The sequence below is a fragment of the Mesoplodon densirostris genome, chromosome 16 (genome assembly GCF_025265405.1).
Source record: "Mesoplodon densirostris isolate mMesDen1 chromosome 16, mMesDen1 primary haplotype, whole genome shotgun sequence".
NCBI lineage: Eukaryota > Metazoa > Chordata > Mammalia > Artiodactyla > Ziphiidae > Mesoplodon > Mesoplodon densirostris.
The window spans coordinates 37967882-37988366 of NC_082676.1; the positions used below are offsets into that span (position 1 = coordinate 37967882).

Sequence of the window (20485 nt, forward strand, 5' to 3'; positions counted from 1 at the left end):
CAGAAGGGCAGGTTCGGCCCCGGGGGGCACTGTCCAGCAGGGTGATGAGAGGGGATCCAGTGGTGCTTCTTCCAGTGGGAAGAGGGGGTAGAACTGGGCCCACAGTACAGAATAGGCGTCAGGTGCTAAGCAGGAGCTGAGAGATGTTCAGGCTGGGGCGGAGGGGCCAGAGGGTCTGGGAGGTGAAGGCCAAGTGAGGCGGCTGGGATCCTTGGCCTCTGAGCCCCGTGGTGCCACATACGATCAGCCCCAGTCCTAAGGCCGTGACACGAAGAAGTGTAGAGCAGAGGCGTGGTACAGGTACAAATGTTTATTCTACATAAAAATTTCACAAAATGGGCAGCTGGTTGTACCAAGACCTTTGGTGAAGGGGTGGAGGAGGGGGAAGGGAGTCGCTGTTCAAGAAGGCAACACGGACAGCGGTCACAGTCACTGGGCAGGAGCAAAGCCGAGGGAAGGCGGGGCCCAGACCTGGCCCCGGCCCCTGCCGCATGCGCTCGCATGCATGCTCCTTGCCTGTCAGCGGGCGACGGGTTTTGGGTGGGGGCACATCTCAGATTTGAGAAGTCCCGAGACAGTGGGGAGGAGGGAGGTGCCCCTCCCTGGCTGGCTGCTGAACACTGCATCCCAGACACCTGACACCCACGTGGCACGTCAGTGGGGGGCAGCAAGGGCAGGACGAGATTGCAGGTGCCTGAAGGGACGCTGACTTCCCGAGCACAAGAGAGCAGGGACCACTGTCCCAAACATGCAACACACAATGGCTTGAGGACCTGACTAGGGCCTGCCGGGGAGAGTGGCTGGCCCGGGCCGTGGGCTTTACCCGTGCAGAGGCCTGGCCGGGGCCTGCTCTGCCTCCCTACCTCCGAGGGTGGCTGGAGACCAGGCACCAGTCAGCCTCTTCCAGGATATTACCTGGGGTCAGGCGTAGCCCAAAGGGGTTGCTGCTCCTGGGGCTGTAGGAATGTGGGAAGGGAGGCTGAGGCAGCTGAAGACCTGTTGGACTCTGCCCCGAGGCAGGGGAGGAAGCCTGGTCTTGACATGGCCAGAGGCCAGAAGCCATACCCGGCCACGGCACCCTGAGCCTCCCTGGCAGTGAGTGGCTGTTAGAGGCTTAGAGCTGGGCTGTCTCTCAGGGCCACCCTTCCCCGAACCTGAAAAGCAGCACCATGTGGCCAGCTGGTCCCCAGCCCTCAGGGGGCTTGGCTTATGGGGACAGCTGGAGAGGACACAGGATGGGGCAGATGGGGCTGGTCAGTAGGAGGCAAGGTTGGGGTCCAGAGAGCCTTGATCCCAGGAGAGGGCAGACCCCAGGCTGGAGTGGAATGACTGAAGGCCGGGGGAGGGGAGCATGGCTAACTACCCCAGGCAGCCCTGCCTATAAGGGGAGTGGCCTGGGCCAGGGCCTGAGTCTGTCCCTTGCTGGCCCATCCCCACCGGGCTGGCTGTTTCCCAGCCTGGCTCCCCTCTGCCTCCTCTGTACAGACGCACACTGTCACAAAGATCATGCACACGACGGCTCAGGGCAGGGTGGGGATGGGGGGCCCTGTGCAGAGAAAGGAGCGGTATGGGGTGGGGAGGAGAGGGCTCGAGCCAGAAGGTGGCAGCAGCCAGGCGGCCTCCTGGGCTGGGCCGTCCAGGGCGGAGTGGCGGTGGGGTGGTCTCTACCCGAAGATGCCTCCGAAGGTGGAGGCGATGACGATGCCCAGGACCACACAGCAGATGACGATCATGATCTTCTTCTGCACAGGGCAGCAGGGAGAGGCCTCAGCGCGGAGGTGGGGCCAGGAGGGGGGCTGGGCCTCTGCGCAGAGCTTTGAGGCTGTGGGGCGGCTGGGGAGGGGCTCTGGTGAGGGATAAGGGTTGGAGAGTCTGGGGGATTGAATGAGGGAGGAAGTGATGGCCTGGAACGTATCTGGGTGGGGTTTTAACTGGGCGCTGGAGGCTCTGGTCAGAGCTGAGGGAGGGTGCAGGCAGAGTGCGGAGGGCTTTGTGACGGTCTGGGGGCTCTGTGCGTGCATGAGGACGTGGGCTCAGGCAAGGTTGGGGCTACTGACCCGGCGAGCCTTGCTCTGGTACTTGACGGCCTTCTTGGTGTCAGACACAGCCCTCTCCACGTAGTCCACCGAATGTTCCACGTTGTACTCAATCCTGTCAATCATCTCTCCCTGCAGGGCCAGGGGCACCCGAGCTCCAGAGGGCCCCCCTCAGGGTTACGAGGGGGCCCAGGGCAGGATTTCGGGAAAGCAGCCTGAGGTTAGAGAAGAGGGGAGTGTGAGGGGGATGGGGTAGAGCTTCTCACCTGTGCCCTTTGCCTCTGCCAGGCACCCGGCGCAGCTCCCTGAAATGCAGCCATCCTGGGGCGGGAACTGGCCATGCAGCCTCAGCCAAGCGGGTGGGGACCATGCAGAGGATGCTCAGAAGGGGCCCTGACCCGGGGCTGGGCAGAGGACAGCACGGGGCAGAGGAAGGCAGGGGCGGGAGTGGGTGGGCTGGAGTCTGGCCATAGTGACGATGGTGAGCCCCCTACTCCATCCTCCCCAGGCATGATGGTTCTGTCCAGCCCTGACAGGCTTTGGTCTTCAACCTTTAAGACCCCCCCGCCCAGTCCTACAGGCCTCCTGGGCCCTGCAGTCTGGTCCCAGGCAGCCCCCAGAGGCCACTCGACCATGACAATGCCCAGGACTCCCAGCAGTAGCGTGTTGAGGGCTGGCCGCTCTCTCCAAGCCCACTGCACCCACAGGCGTCCACAGCAACATGGTCTCTCGCCCCAGTGGAAGCAGCAGCCTCCTCAAGGCCTCCCTGCTTCCTAACTCGGGCCATGCCACTCCCACACTTAAGACCCTCCAATCTAGAAGAGACTCCAGCAGCCCAGCACTGCCTGCCAAGACCCCACCTCTTGTCATCTCCAGCTCTCCCCGTGCTCTAGCCGCCCGGACCTCCTTTCTGCTCCTCACGTAAGTCAGGCTCTTGCTGGTCTCAGGACTGTGGTGCCGCTGGTCCCTCTGCCTGGGCCAGCTCTTCACTCTTCCCCTGGGAAGTCTTCGGAGCTCAAATGCCGCCTCCTCAGAGAGGCCTTCCCTGACCACCCCGTCCAAAGTGGCCACTGCAGTGACTGTGTCACTCCAAGTGTGGCCCTTGGACTAGTAGCGTCGGCATCACCCTTGAGCTTGTGCGACATGCACATTTATGAACCCCCACCCCACCTACCAATCTCTGGGAACGGGGACCAGAATAGGGAAACGTATAACAAGCCCTCCTGGTGGCTCTTGAGCACTTTAAAGTTTGAGAAGCGCTGCTGTCCCATCGCCGCCTCCTAACGTCTGGCACAACTGGAGAATATGCCATTCATCGTTTACTTATGCTGCCCTTTTGCCCAACAGACATTAGCTCTCAGGGAGCAGGCCCTCAGCTGTCCTGGTCACGGCTATACCTCCGGCTCCTAGAAAAGTGCCCATCCACAGTGCCCACATGACACACAGCTGGTGAACAAGACAGGACAAGGCTGGGTGAAGGTGTGTAGGGCCATGCAGGGCCTGGGGTCCTAGAAGGCCAAGCAGAGCCATGCAGAGAGGATCCTTCAGGTGGGCAGGACCCTGACGGCAGTTTCATCAGCACGTGGTTAGTTACCTGAAGACTCGGTTCCTCCCGGGCAGGGCAGCGTGGCAGGCAGAGAGGGTAGGGTTAGTGCAGCCCTGGGTGCTGCTGGGGGCGGGATGGTGGGGCCCCAGGCACTCACCTGGCTCTCCACAAGCATGGCCATGTCCATGAACATGTCGTGCAGCTCCCGGATGCTGTTCTCCAGCTTGATGATCTCACTGTGGCGCGTCTCAATCTCGCTCAGGGCCTGCTTTGAGATGCTGGAGTCCATGATGATCTAGAGGGTAGGAGCAGTGGGCTGGGACCCAGGGACCGGCGGAAGGGAGCAGGGGTGGGGACCGGGACAGCAAGAGGCCAAGGGTGGAAGCAGGCCACTGGGATGTGCAGTGGCCTGAGCAGAATGTTCTGGCAGCAGAGCCTGAGGCTTCTTCCTCAGCCGCAGCTCTCCCCCCACTCTCTGCTCGGCTCTTACTAGCTGTTACCTAATTTCTCGGAGACCTGATTTCCTACCTGTAGATTTCCTACCTGTAACACGGGGCTAACCCTCCCCACCTGTGCCCGTGCATAGTAACAGCTGAGTGGTAGTTCTTACCACCAGCGCTGTAGGAGCCCAAGACGACTGCCCCGAGGGGCCCAGGCCTTGAATGGCCTTTCGGCCTTTCTCCCATCCCCTCTCCTCTTGTTCTTCCTCCCACACTGAATGTAGCTGACACCCCCTCCTAGAACCACACGCCCAAGCTGCCTCCCCTGTGTGCCACCTCCTTCAGGAAGCCCCCCTGCCAGGTAGAACATGGAGCTTCACTTGCATGTAGAGAGGCCAAGGGTACCGTGTCCTCCAAGAGGGGTAAAAGGTCCTGAGGCTGGTGGAAGGAGCCCCTAGCTGGTGGCAAATGAGCAGGGGTAGCTAGGAAGCGGACCCAACTGGGAGGAACCAGGAGACGGGTCTTAATTCCCCCTTTGCCCCTAATGTTTGTGTGACCTCTGCCTGGTCCCTAACCCTTTCTGGGACTCGGCCTTCTCTTTTCTAAAACCTGCCTCACAGGTGGCTGTGTCCAAAGACTGCCCAGATCCAGCGCTCTGCACGCACACCAGGGTCCCCAGGGGGAGGGGTCCACACTCACCCCGGAGGCAAAGATGGCAGGGTTCCCACTCTCCAGCATGTCCTCCAGCTCCTCGCTGGTCGTGGTCCGGCCGGCTGTGAGCAGGGGTCACGCTGAGCCCGGCCTTCCGCAGGGTGGTCAGCGGCAGCCCGGCCCCGCCCCTTGGCCCCACCCCCTTAGCTTACTGATCTCCAGCTGCCTCTGGATGCGGCCCTTGCAGCGCTCGCGGTAGTCAGTCTGCGTGGCGTTGTACTCGGACATCACCTCCACAAACTTCCGGGACAGTGTGGAGTGCTGGGGGCCCGAGATGAGGGTGCAGGTGTTAGGCCCAGCCCCACCGGGCCCCAGAGCCTCAGGTGCCTGGCTGCCCGCCCCCGAGGTCCCGCCCACACCTGTGTCTTTCGGATCCTCAGGTCAGCGGATGAGCGGCTCAGGCCTTCCTCTTGCTCGATGCTCTGCTCGATGCCTGGGGAACAGCCAGCTGCTGATAACCTGCCCCATTCACCGCTGTCTCGCCACCCACACACCCAGGATCTGGCTCAGGACCTCCCCTGGGGGGATGTGTGTTGTCTGTTGAGTGGGGTCACACAGGAAGCAGAGCAAGAGGGGGCTCCAGGCACTGATGGAGGGGCCAACAAGGGCTCTTCCAGGCACGATGTGTGTGGGTGCGTGCATACACACACACACAGACACACCTGTGAGGCCTCAGGCACACACCAAGCCGTGTATCTTTGTGTGTGTGTGCACCTACTATGTGCTAGGCCTGGTGGCTCAGGCCCACCCTGTCTCTCTCCTGCTCAGGAAGGCTGTGCATGGAGCGAGGAGTGGGGCATGCCGTGGAGGGGGTCGGGGGGTGGGCAGGGCTAGGTGGCCACAACCACAGGGCACGGGACCCCTAGGCCTGTGTATTCCGGGGCATGCATGCCTGTGCTCACGTGAGTGCATGGGGGCTCCTGTGTGGGACCAGGCACTGCTGGCCACTCCTTTAACTCTCTTTAGCTGACAGTGCCCAGAGTGGAACACTCCCTGGACGGAGCCTCAGGCATGTGTCCCAAGGCCCAGCCCAGAGCCTGGCACAAACAGGCCTTGCCAGGTAGCTGCTGAGTAAATGGCGCATGATGGCACCCTCACAAAGGAAAGCAAGACCCAATGTACCCCTCAGAGTCAGTGAAATTCCATGGGCTGTGTGGGGGAAGCAGGCCTGGAGTGCCCCCCATATCCCAGACAAGGCCTGGAGCCCAGACTCACTCTTCAATTTGGAGCGAACTTTGTTTGCTGTCTTCTTTATGTCAGACATGAGTTCCTCCAGCTCTTCCTTGGTTTCTGGGGAGGTAGAAGGGGTGGCGGGTAGACACCCTGGGCTCCCCCATGCCTGATCTTCAGGCTCAGGCCCGAGGGGGCTCTGGGCAGACCCTGGTCTCCCCTCGTCCCCTGGCTAAGAGTCCGCCTGCCCCTCCAATCCCGGGCCGGGGCCACACCAGCTGCAGCCTCACCCCTTCTCATGTGCCTTCCAAGGAGCCTCCCTTCCGCCTTCGCTGGCTCCCCCCAACCCCCTGCAGATAACAGATGGGGCTAAATTTAAGGCAGAAGTAATTGTGGAGCAGCTGGTGATGCCGAAGGTGGCACTGGGGAACGTTTACTTGATAACTTGCCTGAGTCGAAGGTGGAGGTGCGGGCTCACCTAGCGCTACCTGGTGGCTCTGGGGGTGAACATCCAGCTGATGGGCTGATGCGGGCCAGGGGCCAAGGAGGCAGAAGCCGGCCCCCATCGAGCACCCTGGGCAGGGCAGACCCTGTTCTCTTCACAGAGCCCCCCTCCCCAGGTGCTAAGCTCAGTGAAGGCCAGCTGCTGAGTGCCTGGTAGGTGGATGGGGGCTGGAGGCACCCGGCCAGGTGGGAGCTGGGAGAAGAGCTTCAAAGAGGTGGGCCCCTGGGGTACAGTCAGCTCTAGAGGTAGCATGGAGCGGGGCCTATCAGGGGGTGAAGCTCGGGGAGGGCTGTGGCGTAGTTTCTGGCCCTTGTTCCAACTGGAACCATCTCCGTAAAGCTGGCAGAGGCCATGGAGGTGCCCAGCTAGCCCTGCTCCCTGCGAGGGGTTGGCTGGCAAGGCGGGACAAGATGGCTGCTTCCCTCTGGGGTGCTGGGTGGAGCCCAGCCTCAGGGCAGCCCCCCATGGCTCCACCCCCTGGAGAAACCAGGACTGAGCTCCTGGCTGGAGCCTTTCTCATCCACTCTGTGCTTGCTTCTGGGGTTGGGGCTTCTCCCATAGGGGGCTCGGGAGGAGCATTTACAGTGGCTGATCAAGTGGGAGGGCCACTTCCCAAGTGGAATGTGAATGAGGTGGAGTGGGGGGCTTCCAGGAGCGGGGGAAGAGGCCTTGTTCATAGGAACAAAGGCAGACTCGGTTACCAGCTGCTCTGACGTCGCAGCCTCTTTTGCTCAGACCCAGAATAGCCCAGCCTGGATGGCAGCCCCCAGAGGCGGCAGAGCAAGCCTGGCCCAGGAAAGCCCCCCCCCCACTGCCAACTCTCTTTGTGATGCCCCTCAACTCTGCTCCGCCTCTGCCCTAGAACCCTTAATGGGGAGCCCCCTCCCCTTGGGGAGTGCCGGGTAGCCCACATCAGTGACTGTCAGCCGGGTCCTGACTGCCCAGTTCATGGGTGGCGATTCTTAACTGGTCACTAGTGAAGTCTGATGAAGGTGGCACAAGGCAGCCAAGGCTGGGGGAGTTGGGCAGTTCTGTCGCCCCCCGCCTGCCCCACCTTCCAGCAGGTGAGAGGCCAACTCCCAGCTCTTTATAGTCTCGCCCCACAGTCAGCCCCCTCCTGCGCCTCACCAGGAGTGACCCACCAGGGACAGGCGCTGACCCAGATACACACGGGCCCACGGACAAACCACGTCACATACCGCCGTCCCAGACAAACCTCTCGGGAGAGGGGCAAAGCAGCACGACACAGCGACTGCACTGGATGTATGCCCTGCTCTGGGGTGTCCCTCTTTCCTTTCCACCTCTTCCTGGGACAGTCTCCCCGGCTCCCAGCTGACTCACTCTGCCTTCAAAGGGCCTGACACTGGCCTCAGGTTCAAGCACACTTTGGGGCCGTGGAGAGATTTATTCTGGGTGCTTGAGGATGCCTGTGGGCCTGGGGCTGAGAGGCCATGGATAGGGAGGCAGTGCTGGAGTTGAGAACAAAATCAAGCTTTGGGTGCCTGGGTGGTGGGCTATGGACCGTAGGTCCTATCCCATGACCACCTGGGCGGCAGCCGGACCCTCCCCCGTGCTTTGTCCTGGGGTCCCATAGGCTGGCGCCTTCCAAAGGAGCTGGAGAAGGGAGAGAGGAGGTGAGCAAGCCGCGAGAACAGGCAAGCAGTGCACACACCCAATCTGATGAGTCCAGGTGGCTGACCTGGGCCCCAGCCCGTCACTGCCTCCCCAGGGCTGAGGGTGAGCCCCCTCTATGGGAGGGGGTCACGGGCCTGCATGTTGTCAGCCTGGCCCATGTTAGTGTAGTAGTAATCAACACCTCCACGGGAATCGTGACAGCCAGGTCAGTGGGACCCGTCTGGAGACAGAGTGAAACGCAGACCCACACAGCCTCCCTGTGCAGGGGGAGCGAGGTCACTGCCTGGAGCCCTGAGAACGCCCAGCTCTGGGGTACCAATGGCCAAGTGCCGGGGCTGCCAGCTTTTTCCGGAAACTCTGCCTGCTTGGCCGGCTTGCCCTCCCACAGCGCTGATGCCTCAGAGCTGCCATCTGCTCCCCTGGGGAGGCGAGGGAAAGGGAGAGGCTGGGCTGAGAGGCCTTCTATTGATCAGAGGCCGCTGCCTCCCTCCTTGCTCCCTCCCAGAATCCCAGGGCTACAGCCGGCCAGCCGTGCTGCCTTAGAAAACAGCCAGCTCACCTGGGGAGGGCAGGTCTGGCGCCTGACCCCGCCCTTCTCACCAGGCATCCCGCAGGTGGTACTGGGCACTGAACCCCCCCACCCCGGGCCTGGGACAGCTGTGTTTCCTGAGGCTCCCCATGGAGCCCTCCCCAGCCTGGCCAGGCGCAGGCAGGCAGCCCTCAGCCGGCCAACAATGAAGGGCGGCCCTCCCCGCAGCAGCGCCCTCCTGGAGGCCTGTGGGGCTCCTCACACCTACACACTCACTCTCATCAGGGTTGGGGGAGGCCAGGATGGCGCTGTGCTTCCGCTTCACCTCCTCCACGTTCTCTGAGATCTTGTCAATGAAGCCGCGGATCTCCTCCACCTGTGGACCAAGGCCAGGTGGTCTGGAGGCAAAAATCCAGGGAGGGGGGCTTCTTGGGCCCAGGGCTTGCCCAGAGTAGGGCTAGAGGTCAGGGCTCAGGGCCAGACTGGGCCGGGCTTCAGGGGGTAGGTGAGGGGAGGCGGGGCTGCTCCAAGGATCCTTCTAGACCGGGGTAGGAGTGGGGAGGAATGGGCCATCCCAAACTTTGTTCCCCTCTGAGCCTCAGTCTATTCACTCTCAAAATGGGCTCATTAACTGGCGCCTGTGGGCTGCTGAGCCAGGCGCAGGTGTGTAAGAGCCCTGGCCTGCCTCAGAGGTGAGACGTGGCCACCCCGGGTCTGCCAGTGTTTGGGGAGAGGCAGGTGTGCTGCTCCCACCTGTTCGAAGAACTCATCCATGAAGTGGTCTCGGTCCACGGTGACAGTGACATCATCATCATCATCGCTGTCCTTGGCCTGCACAGGGGTGTGCACACATGAGCGGATCTGTGCTAGGACCACTGGGTCCCACTGGACCTGGACACCCAAACTGCCCAGCATCTACATACAGCAGGCCCGCAGGCTGCAGCTCCAGGGCCCTTGGCAGGGACAAGGCCTGGCTGTGCCCTCAGCTCCCAGCCGCAGTGAGACCTGGAGGATCCCTGGGGACCCAGCATGATCATGGAGAGAGGCCTTGCCTGTCAAGTTGGTGACAGGGCCAAGTATCCACCTCCGTGCCAGGCACTCCTTCCCCTGCTCAGCTGCCTCCCCTCCCCCACAGGACTGGGGTCCTCCCAGCACACCCCTCACCCTAGGGTGCTGCTGGGGAGGCCCTGCCACAGGCTAGGCAAGCAAACCTCAGGGCTTAGTCCCCCGGCCACTGGCCCCAGCTCACACCTTGCCTGAGACAGGTTGCCTGGAGTTCCCAAGCTGGCCCTGAGCTCCAAGCTCTCTCTCAGCAGAGGGCCATGCAGGGGGAGGCCTGGGCACCACAAACACCTGCCTGCCAAAAGGTGGAATGGCTCAGATATGGGCCATCCGCACAACACCCAGGCCGGCTTGAGAGCTACTGCCCGTGAGGGGCCTCTGTGATCCGCCAGGCTTGCTCCCTCAGAGCGCTCGGGGAACTCTCCCTCCTTGTTAGTCTTGACATTGACCTTGATCCTCTTTCCTTCCAGGCCCAGAGTTGGGTCCGGCAGGCACAAGAGGCCAGTCACGTTGCCACTTGGCCCAGGGCCTGCCTCAGCTGCAGGTGCAGGCCTCACCCCGCGGCCCCAGGGGCAGCCGTACAAAAGCCAGCCCATCAGGAGGTGGGGGTGATTACGCCTCTGACCTCCCAGCATGCCGGCCATGCTCATTACTGTCCGCCCCACACCTGGAATCAGCCATGGTCGGCCCACTCTGCTGGTAAGGCCAAGGTCCCTCTCCACAGCCAAGGCCCAGATGCTCAGAGCAGGACGGTCACCTGGGTTCTCGGGCTGGGTCATGCCTCCTCACTTCTCAGCACCCCACAGGCAGGAGGCACTAGCCCTCACCTTGATGCTCTCTTGCGAGGATGGAGGCAGGCAGAGGCTGAGGGGATGGGGAGGCTGTGGGGCCAGGGAGGCTGGGCCCCCGCCGGCTGGGGAAGGGGCCGAGTTCTGGGCCCAGCACAGACACTGACTGGCTGAGGGACTTCCCCTCTGGGTCTGTTTGCTCCTCTATGAAATGGGGACAGTGACGCCATGCTGGGGGAGGCGGGCTGAGAATGGATGGGGAAGCCCAGCATGTTCTGTAAAGGGCTGTGGCCCTGGGGCTCTCGGGGTCCCACTACCCCACCAAAATGGGACCAACCAAGAGAGGGGGTTGGTTGGGAGCTTTATGGAGGTGGCCCCCCTCCTCAAGAGATCACACCTCCTCCCCCAGCAGCTGAAATAAATCCTCGCTTCCACAAGTGCCTGTGGCTGCCGCCAGGTGGCCCCCATCCCCCACCAAGCCCACCCTTAGCCACAGAGAATCTAGGAGCCATTTCCATACTTTAAGGCCCAGGAACCAAGCCAGAGGAGCACTCCCTAGGGACACTGAGGCAGAGTGCAGCCTGGAGAACCCCAGGGCCCCCTCCCCGGCAGCCTGCCAGGTTGGGAAGTGGCCCCAGGAGTTCCTGCCATTCAGCATCCTGGCTTCTCTGTCCTTCTGGTGCCCAGAGAAGGATACAGGTGGACGGGAAGAGGCAGAAGGAGAATTTTCCAGCTCCCTTCCCTTCCGGAGTGATGACCAGCTAGAGCCAAAGACAAGGGCGCCGGAGTCACTGGAGACGGGAGTCACTACCAGGGACCCCGGGGCTGATGCCTCCCTTTGGGCCTCAGCTTGCCCATCTGTGAAACGGACTTATCTTTTCCAGGCAGCCAGCCAGTTCTGACCTGCTACCTGCACAGCCTCCCTGCACAGAGGCTGCACTTGAGTAGCTTCTCCAACAGAAGGGTGGCGGGAGAGATGCCACACCCTCCTCCTTGCTCTCTATCAATTGGAGGGTTTAGGGCCTGACCTCACAGCCTGGGTCAAACAGCTGTGGCTCTGAGCAAAACATGGAGGGGATGCTTCAAGGGCACCCTTCCTTACCAAGTGCTACCACTTCTTCCTCCTCAGGACCTTTTCACTCTCACCCCCCTCTTCATCTCACTGCCCCAGGCTGAAATCTGATCTCACCACACTCCGCCTATAACCTATAACCATCTCCCTGCCCCTATAATCTACCCACTATCCTCCCTGCTGTCCCCATGTGGCTCCCTCTGCCGGCAGTGCCAATTACATGAAGCTGACATTCCCCTCATCCTTAGATGCCACCTCCTTCGGAAGCCTTCCCCAGCTCCCTGGGGTGGGTATCTTGCTCCTCTGGTTCCCCACACCCTATTTGCATCCCTACTGGAGCCACAGGCACACACTCTCAAGCCCTAAGGGACCTGAAAAGTCACCTTGGCCACAGCATCTAGCTGCAGCTTTCACACCTCCGGGGATGGAGAGCACACCAGCTCTCCCGGGCACTTCTGCCTATCTGGAGCAGCCCCAGTTGTTAGAAAGTCCTTCCCATTCCTGCGGTTTGGCCCCAGGCCATAAAGAACCTGTTGGTGCCCTCTCCCTGGGCTGGCCCTGCCAGAGATCTGAAGGTAGCATCCACATCCTTCCTCGGTTTTCTCAAGTTGACCATTCCCTCCCCTTCAGATCCTTCCCAGAGGCCTTAAGTTGCAGCCCCTGCCCCAGACTTGTTCTACTCAGCCTCTGTCTTCTCCAGCAGTACAAGATATAAACTGAATCTGCCGCTGATTGTGGCCTGAGCAGTGCCAAAGAGCTGACCCATCACCTCCCTCTTTCTACATAGTCTACCTCTGTTAATGCAGCCAGGGATCACAGAAGTGATGATATAGTTCCTCCTGCCAAGGAAAGCCCCCAAGCCCTTCCCCACCCTGTTTACTTGGTTGGATTTTGGGCTCAAGTGAAGGATCTTCATTTGTTCTGATCCTTGCTTCAGTTTGTGAGAATCTGATGGTTTATGCCTTTGTTGCCCCCTGCAACTTCATCCACATCTAGGCCAAAGCCCTCAATGATTAGGGCCCCAGCTCCCTTGGGGATCCGCCAACCCTCTCTAAGTGGCAGTCACAGCTCCGGAAAGAGGGATGGACTAGAGTTGGGGACTTGAGAGGCTGCAGCGTGGAGGCGGCAGCTGGAGTCGTGAGGCAGTTATAAACTCAAAGGTATAAACATCTTCTGGACAAACCCACCCAGACATCATATGGGCACCCTGCCTGCCACCTGGCCAAAACTAAGTTCCACCTCTTTCTCCTGAGCCCCCTTCTCTGAACCCCCCTGCTCAGAAACGCCGTTCTCAAGAGTCCCCCAAGTCAGAAACTGGGGGGAGCATCCACACTCTTCCTCCTCCTCTCAAGTCCAACCTACATCCAATTTGTCTTGGCGTTTGTTTTTTGGTTCTAGTGTTCACGGGTTCCCAACCCTGGCCCGGGACCTGAGTCCCTCGGTGGGGGATTAAAAAAAAAAACAAAAAAACAGCTTCCAGACCAAATGAGAATCTATGGGGATGGGGCTGGTGAGGTTAAGTTTTTTTAAGCCCCCCCAGGATTGAGAACCACTGGTCTGGTCTCACTCCTCTCTGGCTGGCTGGCTATCTCGGCTCCAGCATCATCACCTCCAGCCTGAGCAATCAGAAGAGAAAACCGGGGCGGAAGTGAGCAAGCGCTGCCCCACCACAAGGACCTGCTGCAACAGGGGAGAGAATATCCCACTAGAACCACCACGCGTGCAGCCCTGGTGGTCTCTCCAAGCAGAGGCTCCAGGATTCCAGGATACCCTCCTGGAAGTAAGAGTGTGAATCCTCCAAGGGGTGCGGAGGCCAGGCAGCCTCCAGGCCCGTCCTGGGGGACTGCGGCAGGCGGGCAGGCAGGCTTGATTCATTCCTGCTGGAGCAGGAGTTGCTGTTGTCTGTCTCGAGGGCTATTTTTTTTTCCCCTTGTTCTTTTTAATGACTAATCAAAGCCAGTATTACTAAAGCAGAGAGGCCCAGAGCTGAGTCAGGGGTGTGCGAGAGGCCGAGCTGGGTCTCCAGAAAGAGAGGGCTCCCCTTTCTGACCCCTTCCTCCTTTCCCCATCCTGCAAACCTCCCCCCCCCCCCCAGATCCCTGCCCTCAGCCAGGTCTACCCCTTAGCAGGGCCCCAGAGCAGCTCAGGGAGGCAGCTTCGGGCTGTGAGGAGGGGCTGAGCTCTACCTCCCTCCAGGTGCTGTGTGACCTTGGATAAACTCCTGGCCCTTTCTGACCTCAGTTTTCCATTTGTAAAATAGCAGGTTGGACTAAATAGTTCCTGGAGGCCATCTGTACCTCAGATGAACACGTGCCCAAATCCACTGGGTTTTTTTTTTTTGTGGGGAAACTCCAAGGAGGTGATGAGAAGGAACGAAGGAAGGAGGGGGCCCCTAGCCTGGGTCTATTCTTACACCCCCGTTTCTTCTGCTCTGCAGGGCAACGCCAGCTGGCTCCACTGTACAGACAAATGAGCATGGAGAGGTTAAGGCACCAACCTGCCTGCTGTTGCCCCGGGAGCCCCCAGTCTCTTCCCAGCAGTGAGAGAGAAAAAGAGAACCGGTCAGCAGAGTGCTGCCCCGGTGAGCTGGGCCCTGCTCTAGACCAGATGTCAGGCCCACCCACCATTCTCTCTCGGTTGGGCATCCCTCTGCCTTTATTCATACTGGTCCCTTCTTTTGGACCACCCTCCCTCCTCCCATTCAAATCCAACTCCTCCTTCTGGGCCATCCCAAGTCCTCTCCTTCCAGGAAGGTTCTTCCTGGGTCTGGCTACCCCATTCTCCCTCCTCTTTCCTGTTGCAGGCCCCTCTGTGTCTCACATGGCCCAGAACGTAGATAAACACCATTCTGGGCCCAGGGAGGGGTGGTCAGCTCCAAGGAGTTCTTGGAAAGAAAACCAGGGAGGCCTCTGAACTGGGGGACGGAGGCAGCTGCAGGCCAGGCGGGGCTGCCTGCGGACACCGCGTCCCCAAAGTCTCCCCGGCATACTCTGGTGACCCAGGTCTCCACCCGTCCTAGGCCTCCAGGCTGCCCATCTGATCTCTGAGGGCTGTGGAGAGCATTCAGGTCCCCACACCAGCCCGTGAGGACCCCTTCATTCTCCCTCTGCATGAGAGGATCAGCTCCAGGGGATAAGAGGGCTGGAGAAGGCTGGAGGGCTGGGCCTGGCTGGCAGTGCTGAGGAAACGTGCTAGCTCCTTCCCCAAGTGTGACTTTTATAAATAAGCTCCCTTCGCCTTCCTTCCAAATGTGGTGGGGAAGGAGGAGGAGGGGGGAGGAGGAGGGAGGGAGGCTGGCTGTGGTGCAAGCGGCTGTCCCAAGCGCCACCCTCTGTCCAGCCCAGCTAGCACTGGAGTCTCAGTTCCTGGGGATTCTGGCTCCTGGGGTTCAAGGTCTCCCCCAAATATGGAGTCAGAGTCAGGAGACCTGTGACCACCCCTCTTGCCCTGAGAAACTGGGTTCTAGGTTTTCCTACTTCCACTTCATAGATAGGAATCTATGCAGCCCAGACGTAGACCTGTGGGAATGACAGCCCCCCATACTAATGGTTCCACCCCACCCAGTGTGGGCTCCTGCCAGCGGACCCTCAAGGCTGCTAGGAACCCCCAAGGGGCAGAGCCACCCAGCCATGAGTACAGCAGCCTGCATGGGCGCTGAATGCCTGGACTGGGGGCCTGTCTGGAGAGGAAGACTCAGTTTACTTTCAGAGAAGCCAGGCCTCACCACCTAAAGACCACTCTGGCTAGTGTGTGTGCATGTATGTGTGCTGGCTGGGGGGAAGGGGGGAATCACAGACACACACCAGAGCAAAGAGCTGGCTTCAAGCTTCCTACAGCCCAAGATCTCTTAGGCCTTAGGTCTCAGCCAGGTCTGAGTGTGACTATTTTTCGGACTAGGTGAAGCCCCTTTCTACCATCCCACTTCATCTTCCAGGCCAGCCACATCTCTTTTGTGCCTCAGTTTTCCCTTCAGCAGAGAGGATGAAGCTGATGAGTCAGAGGATGTCAGATGTAAAGGACTGTGCTCTCCCTGATCGCCTGGTTCCCACATACGCCCTCCCCTGACCCACCAGGCACCCAAACACCAGCAAATGCACCACACGGCCATTCATCACCAAGATAACCACACTCCCTCTGACTCAACCAAGCACAGGAAACTTGAGGGCAACCACAAGGGCTGGCGGGGGAAGTGTTTAGACACCATACACGACATGAGGGACCATCTTCTTCCTTTGAAACCTTGTGGGGTTTCCTCCAGGGGCTGGGCACTCAGCCAGGAATAACACAGGTCTGACAGGAGAGTGGGGGCTGGCAGCCAGAGCAAGGGGGACACGGAGGCAGGAGAGCACAGGTTCCAGCCCCACGCTGCCCAGGAGACAAGACTGGTACAACGGGTGGGAGACCCAGGCACAAATGCAGGGAACCTATGGGCAGAGAGGACAAGCCCTGGGATCAAAAGTCCAAAGGACCCTTGGAACTTTCCATATAAGGGGACCCAGGTCTCTGGCTCTAAGGTGGGTAGCAGGGGAAGTGTTCTGGGGAGACACTGAGCTAGCCCCGCCCCCACCACAGAGATCAGCAGGTGGGAGCCTCCCAGCAGGGGGGTGAGCCAGGGCATCAGAGGAGCCTCAACTGGGTCTAGAGCCCTGATGCCCCTCTCCCCACAGGCAGGCTTCCCTTCCTTCTCTGTCCCCCCCAGCCCCCCCACCCCAGGATTGCCACCTTTAAAGGGAGAGGTGCGAACACCCTGGTTAATAGCAGAGGCCAGGGGAGGGGGGCCTTGATGATGAGGAGCAGGCGGCAGGGGTCTCTGTCAGGGCTGGGAGAGGGCGGGCTCTGACTCAGAACCTTTGAGCATCCTTCTACTTCCCCCACCGGAACCCCGCCCCAGAAGCCACACCCCAGGGGCCTCCGAAACACAGGTGGAAAAATAGGTTCAGGTCGGAATCAGACCAGGGAACCCCGGAAGGGTCTGGAAACGCCGGCCCGGGCTGCCCGGAAGCCAGGAATGTGGACCGGGAGCGGGTCTGACCCCTCCCGGACCAGGGCGGGCAGTAGATGCCGATCGCCACCGAGTGGGGAGCCACAGGTGATGGGAGCTACAGGTGATGGAAGGTGATGGGGGCGGCGGTCGCCCCACGAAACAGCGCCCAACGGAGGAGTCCGGCCACACCCGACCGCCCCGTTTCCGCAGCGCGCCCTGCAGCGGGGCTCTGGACAGGGGACCGCCCGCGGCCCCTTCCCACCGGTCCCGGTCTGTCTAAACCAGAGGGAGGGCAGGAGGGTCAGTGATGAGGCACCGTGGGGAGAGAGAGTCGGGACCTGCTCCGCGGGGCGAGCGAGAGGCCAGGCTTCGGTCCCGCCACCGATATTCCAGAATATCCCTCCGACCCCCGAAAAGAAGGGGGCGCCGAAAAGTTTATCCAGGACCCCGGGCTCCAGTAGTCAGTCCGCGAACCATCGGAGCCGAGCTCACGCGAGCCCGTGACCCCACTGGGTCCAAGGGGCGGGACCCGGATGGGGGTCCACGGCTCGGCACTGCTCCCTCCCACCCTGGCCAGGGACGCAGGGACTATCGCCCCAGCGGTCGCCAGAGGTGGTCGGGGAGCGGCCCGGGCGCTGGGCGCGGGCAGCGAGGGGCGCCGCGCAGGGGCCGGACTCACCGTGCGGAGCTCCTGTGTTCGGTCCTTCATGCTCCCGGGAGTGGCAGCGGCACCGGCTGCAGCCCTGTGAGCCCCGCATGCGCGGCGGCCGCCCCGCGGCTGCGCAGCGCCAGCCCGGCCCCGCCCCGGCCCCCGGGACCCCGGCCCAGCCCCCAGCCCCCAGCTCGGCCCCGCCCCGCGCCCGCCCCGCCCTGGCGGGTCCCAGCCTAGAGCCCAATTCTGGGACCCTGGCGCCCCGCTCCCACTGCCCACCCTCCCCCCGACCCAATCAGGTCCTCCGTAGGGTCACAGCCCTGGGACCTCATCCCCCTGCGTTCTCGACGCCCGCCTGATCCCTGCCTCGGGTCGGTTCCCAGAGTCTCTGCTCCCTCCCGTCCCAACTCCGTCCTCCCTCCGTCCCATCCCTCGACTCAGCCGCTCATCATCCCTCCTTCTGGACCCTGGCTTTTCACCCCCAGAGCCCCTCATATCCTCGGGGATTTGCTAGAGGTTAGACCCCACCTCCCTCCTTAATTTTATTGCCTTGGGACCTCTAGCATCCCCCTCCAAAAGCCTCCTCCAGCCAAAACCCTCTAGAGTTCCAGCCTTTGAGCCCCTACCCTTCCTGCCTTCTCCCAGCGTCTCATCCAGACTCAGGCTCTGGCCCCTTCTTTCCCCAGAATTCCTCAGTTCACAGTCCGATGCTGAGTGACCACCACTTTTCCTTTAGTTTCCACTCCCAGCAAGATGCAGGCACCCCTCTATTTTGGGGTAAGGTGATCTAAGTTATAGCCCCATCTCCTTCCCCTTTCCCTGTATTCCCAGCCCTGCATCCCAGCCCCGGGCCTGAGATCCTACTTCCTAGCTAGAAGCTGGGAGTAGCTAAGCAGGGGCCGAGCTCCTCTGGACTAATGGGAAGGTCTTCTCAATACTGTGGAGGGGTGGTGGGTGGGGGCTAGTCAGTAGCAGATGCTTCTTTTCTGGTCCCTGCCAGCATCTTGTTGAGCGGCAGCCACACACACACACACACACACACAGCTGCCCCCTCTGTGCCCTGGCCCAGATGCTCTGACCTCAAGCCAAGCACTCCCCCTTCCCTTCCCCAGGGCTGCCAAGGTGTTGCTCTGGGGCTGGGCCAGCCCCCTGCTGACCAGTGTGTACAGGCCCGGCACTTCTCCCAGACTGTGGGCACAGGTTAGCTGGCTGGCAGACAGGCTGGAGACACTGTTCCAGCCATCCCTCCTTCCCTGGAAAGTCTGGTCCAAGACTAGCTCAGATGTAGCCTAGCATGAGAGGCAGCCACACCCCTTCCACTTATCCAGACCTCAACCTTGAGTGTCCCACAGAGCAAGTGTTGGTGGCGCCCCATATGACCGATGCGAGACCAGGACTCACCTGCTAGAGGGACTTGCCCAGGGTTACAGGGAACAGGTGGCAGGGAAGCTGCTGATTCCTGGTTCAGAGTACTCTCCCCTGTGCAGGGTGACTCAGTGGGGTGAGTCATGGGTGCAGCCCCAGAGCCCAGTGTCTGGCCCTGTGGGGAGAGGGCAGGAAGGGGAGACACAGCTGCTGCCCTCAGAGAATCTTGGTGTCATGCCCAGCATCACTTATTGAGATGAATATTAAATGGTAGCATGAAAAATGAATAGAGAATGAATGTGTGCCCTTCAACTTAAACTGCCTTTCTGATACAGGTCTTACTCTCATTCATTTATTCATTCATCAAACATTACCTGGGAATGCATGTTCTGGGGACACTGTTCTGCACTTAAGGTGCTCCTAGAGTGGTGGGAGAGACAGACATGGTTTCAGTACGTGAAGGATTCAGGGTGGCTTCCCAGAGCCAGTGACGTTCAAGCTGGATATTGAAGGAGTGGCATTGCAGCAGGCAGTGGTGCAGGCATTCAAGACAGAAGGAGTGTGCCCAGACGCTGGGGTGAGGGTGGAGAGCAACTGGAGAACCTCAGGAGCCTGCTGTGGTGCTCAGGTATGGGGATGAGCGTGGGTGGGAGATGAGTCCAGTGAGGGAGGCGTTGAACGTTAAACTTCATTGTGCAGACAAGGGGGGAGGCAATCAAGGGTCCGACTTTCATTCCCTTAATCAAAAAGCATCTACTATGAGCTGACTATTCTAGAGGGGACATGGCAGAAAACCAGACAAAGTCCTTGCCCTCATGGGGTTCTAGTAGAGGAGAGAGATGATAAACAAGCAAATAATATACATAATGGTGATAATATATTATGAAGAAGATAAAGCAAGACAGAAGGAGTAGGGTGCCGGGTTTGAGGCAGGATTCCAGTTTTAAATCAGGTGGTCAAGGAGGGCCTTGCTGAGAAGGTGTCACTTGAGTAAATATCTAAAAGAGGTGAGGGGGGCTTCCCTGGTGGTGCAGTGGTTAAGAATCCACCTGCCAATGCAGGGGACATGGGTTCGAGCCCCGGTCCGGGAAGATCCCACATGCCATGGAGCAACTAAGCCCGTGCGCCACAACTACTGAGCCTTCGCTTTAGAGCCCGCATGCCACAACTACTGAAGCCCGCGCGCATAGAGCCCATGCTCCGCAACAAGAGAAGCCACAGCAATGAGAAGCCCGCACATGGCAACAAAGAGTAACCGCCACTCGCCGCAACTAGAGAAAGCCCGCGCACAGCAATGAAGGCCCAACGCAGCCAAAAATAAAATAAATTTTTAAAAAATTAAAAAAAAAAGATTTTCTAAATAAATAAATAAATAAATAAATAAAGGTGAGGGAGTGAGACATGTAGGTCTCTGGGGGAGGAGCATTCTGGGCAGAAGAAACATCAAGTGCAATGACCAGGAGCAGGGAGTGTGCCTAGCATATCGGAGAGACAGCAAGGAGGTGAGGATACCTGGAGTGTGGTGGGTGAAGAAGAGCTCCAAGGAGGTGAAGTCAGAGGAGTCGAGGGAGGGGCTTTGGAATTGACTGTGTGTCCCTTGGCTTTGATTCTGAGGGTGATGGGAGCCCCCAGAGGGTTTTGAACAGAGAAGGGACCTGATCCATCTTGGGCTTCAGCAGGATTGCTCTGATTGCTGAGTGGAGAACAGACGGAAGGGAACACGGGAGGAAGCAGGGACGTATTTAGGAAGTTGTGATCACGCAGGCAGCTGGGCCAAAGGTGATACAATGGTGGTGATGAGAAGTGGTTACATCCTGGATATATTTTATTTTATTTTATTTTTTGGCTGCGCCGTGTGGCTTGCGGGATCTTAGTTCCCCAACCAGGGATTGAACCTGGGCCACAGCAGTGAAAGCGCTGAGTCCTAACCACTGGACCACCAGGGAGCTCCCCTGGATAAATTTTAAAGGTAGAGCCAACTGAGAGAAAA

The 20485-nt window shown here is 60.0% G+C and overlaps 1 protein-coding gene and 1 non-coding gene across 3 annotated transcripts; both read right to left on the minus strand.

Annotated features, from left to right (window-relative positions):
- Positions 1–314: 314 nt before the first annotated feature.
- STX1A (syntaxin 1A) lies at positions 315–17211 on the minus strand. 2 transcript variants are annotated; one of them, XM_060120211.1, is made up of 10 exons: positions 17158–17211; positions 9326–9403; positions 8849–8948; positions 5949–6023; positions 5093–5166; positions 4886–4994; positions 4722–4795; positions 3740–3877; positions 2058–2168; positions 315–1742 (listed from the first exon to the last, which is right to left on the minus strand). In XM_060120211.1, exons 1-10 carry the CDS (start codon positions 17185–17187, stop codon positions 1665–1667), a joined length of 867 nt encoding a protein of 288 aa, XP_059976194.1. In that variant the 5' UTR covers positions 17188–17211; the 3' UTR covers positions 315–1664. The 2 variants fall into 2 exon arrangements, with proteins under 2 accessions (XP_059976194.1, XP_059976193.1); XM_060120210.1 differs by having other exon boundaries at positions 315–2251.
- Positions 17212–20369: 3158 nt separating this feature from the next.
- Positions 20370–20441, minus strand: TRNAE-UUC (transfer RNA glutamic acid (anticodon UUC)). The gene has a single exon. It is a non-coding gene; the product is annotated as a tRNA-Glu (tRNA).
- Positions 20442–20485: the final 44 nt, after the last annotated feature.

Coding starts and splice junctions, on each gene's coding strand:
- STX1A (XM_060120211.1), bottom strand. CDS start 17,187: ATGAAGGACCGAACACAGGAGCTCCGCACG. Junction 8,949..9,325: donor TGGATGAGTTCTTCGAACAG/GTGGGAGCAGCA, acceptor CTTGGTCCACAG/GTGGAGGAGATCCGCGGCTT. Junction 5,167..5,948: donor AGTTCGCTCCAAATTGAAGA/GTGAGTCTGGGC, acceptor GCTGTTCCCCAG/GCATCGAGCAGAGCATCGAG.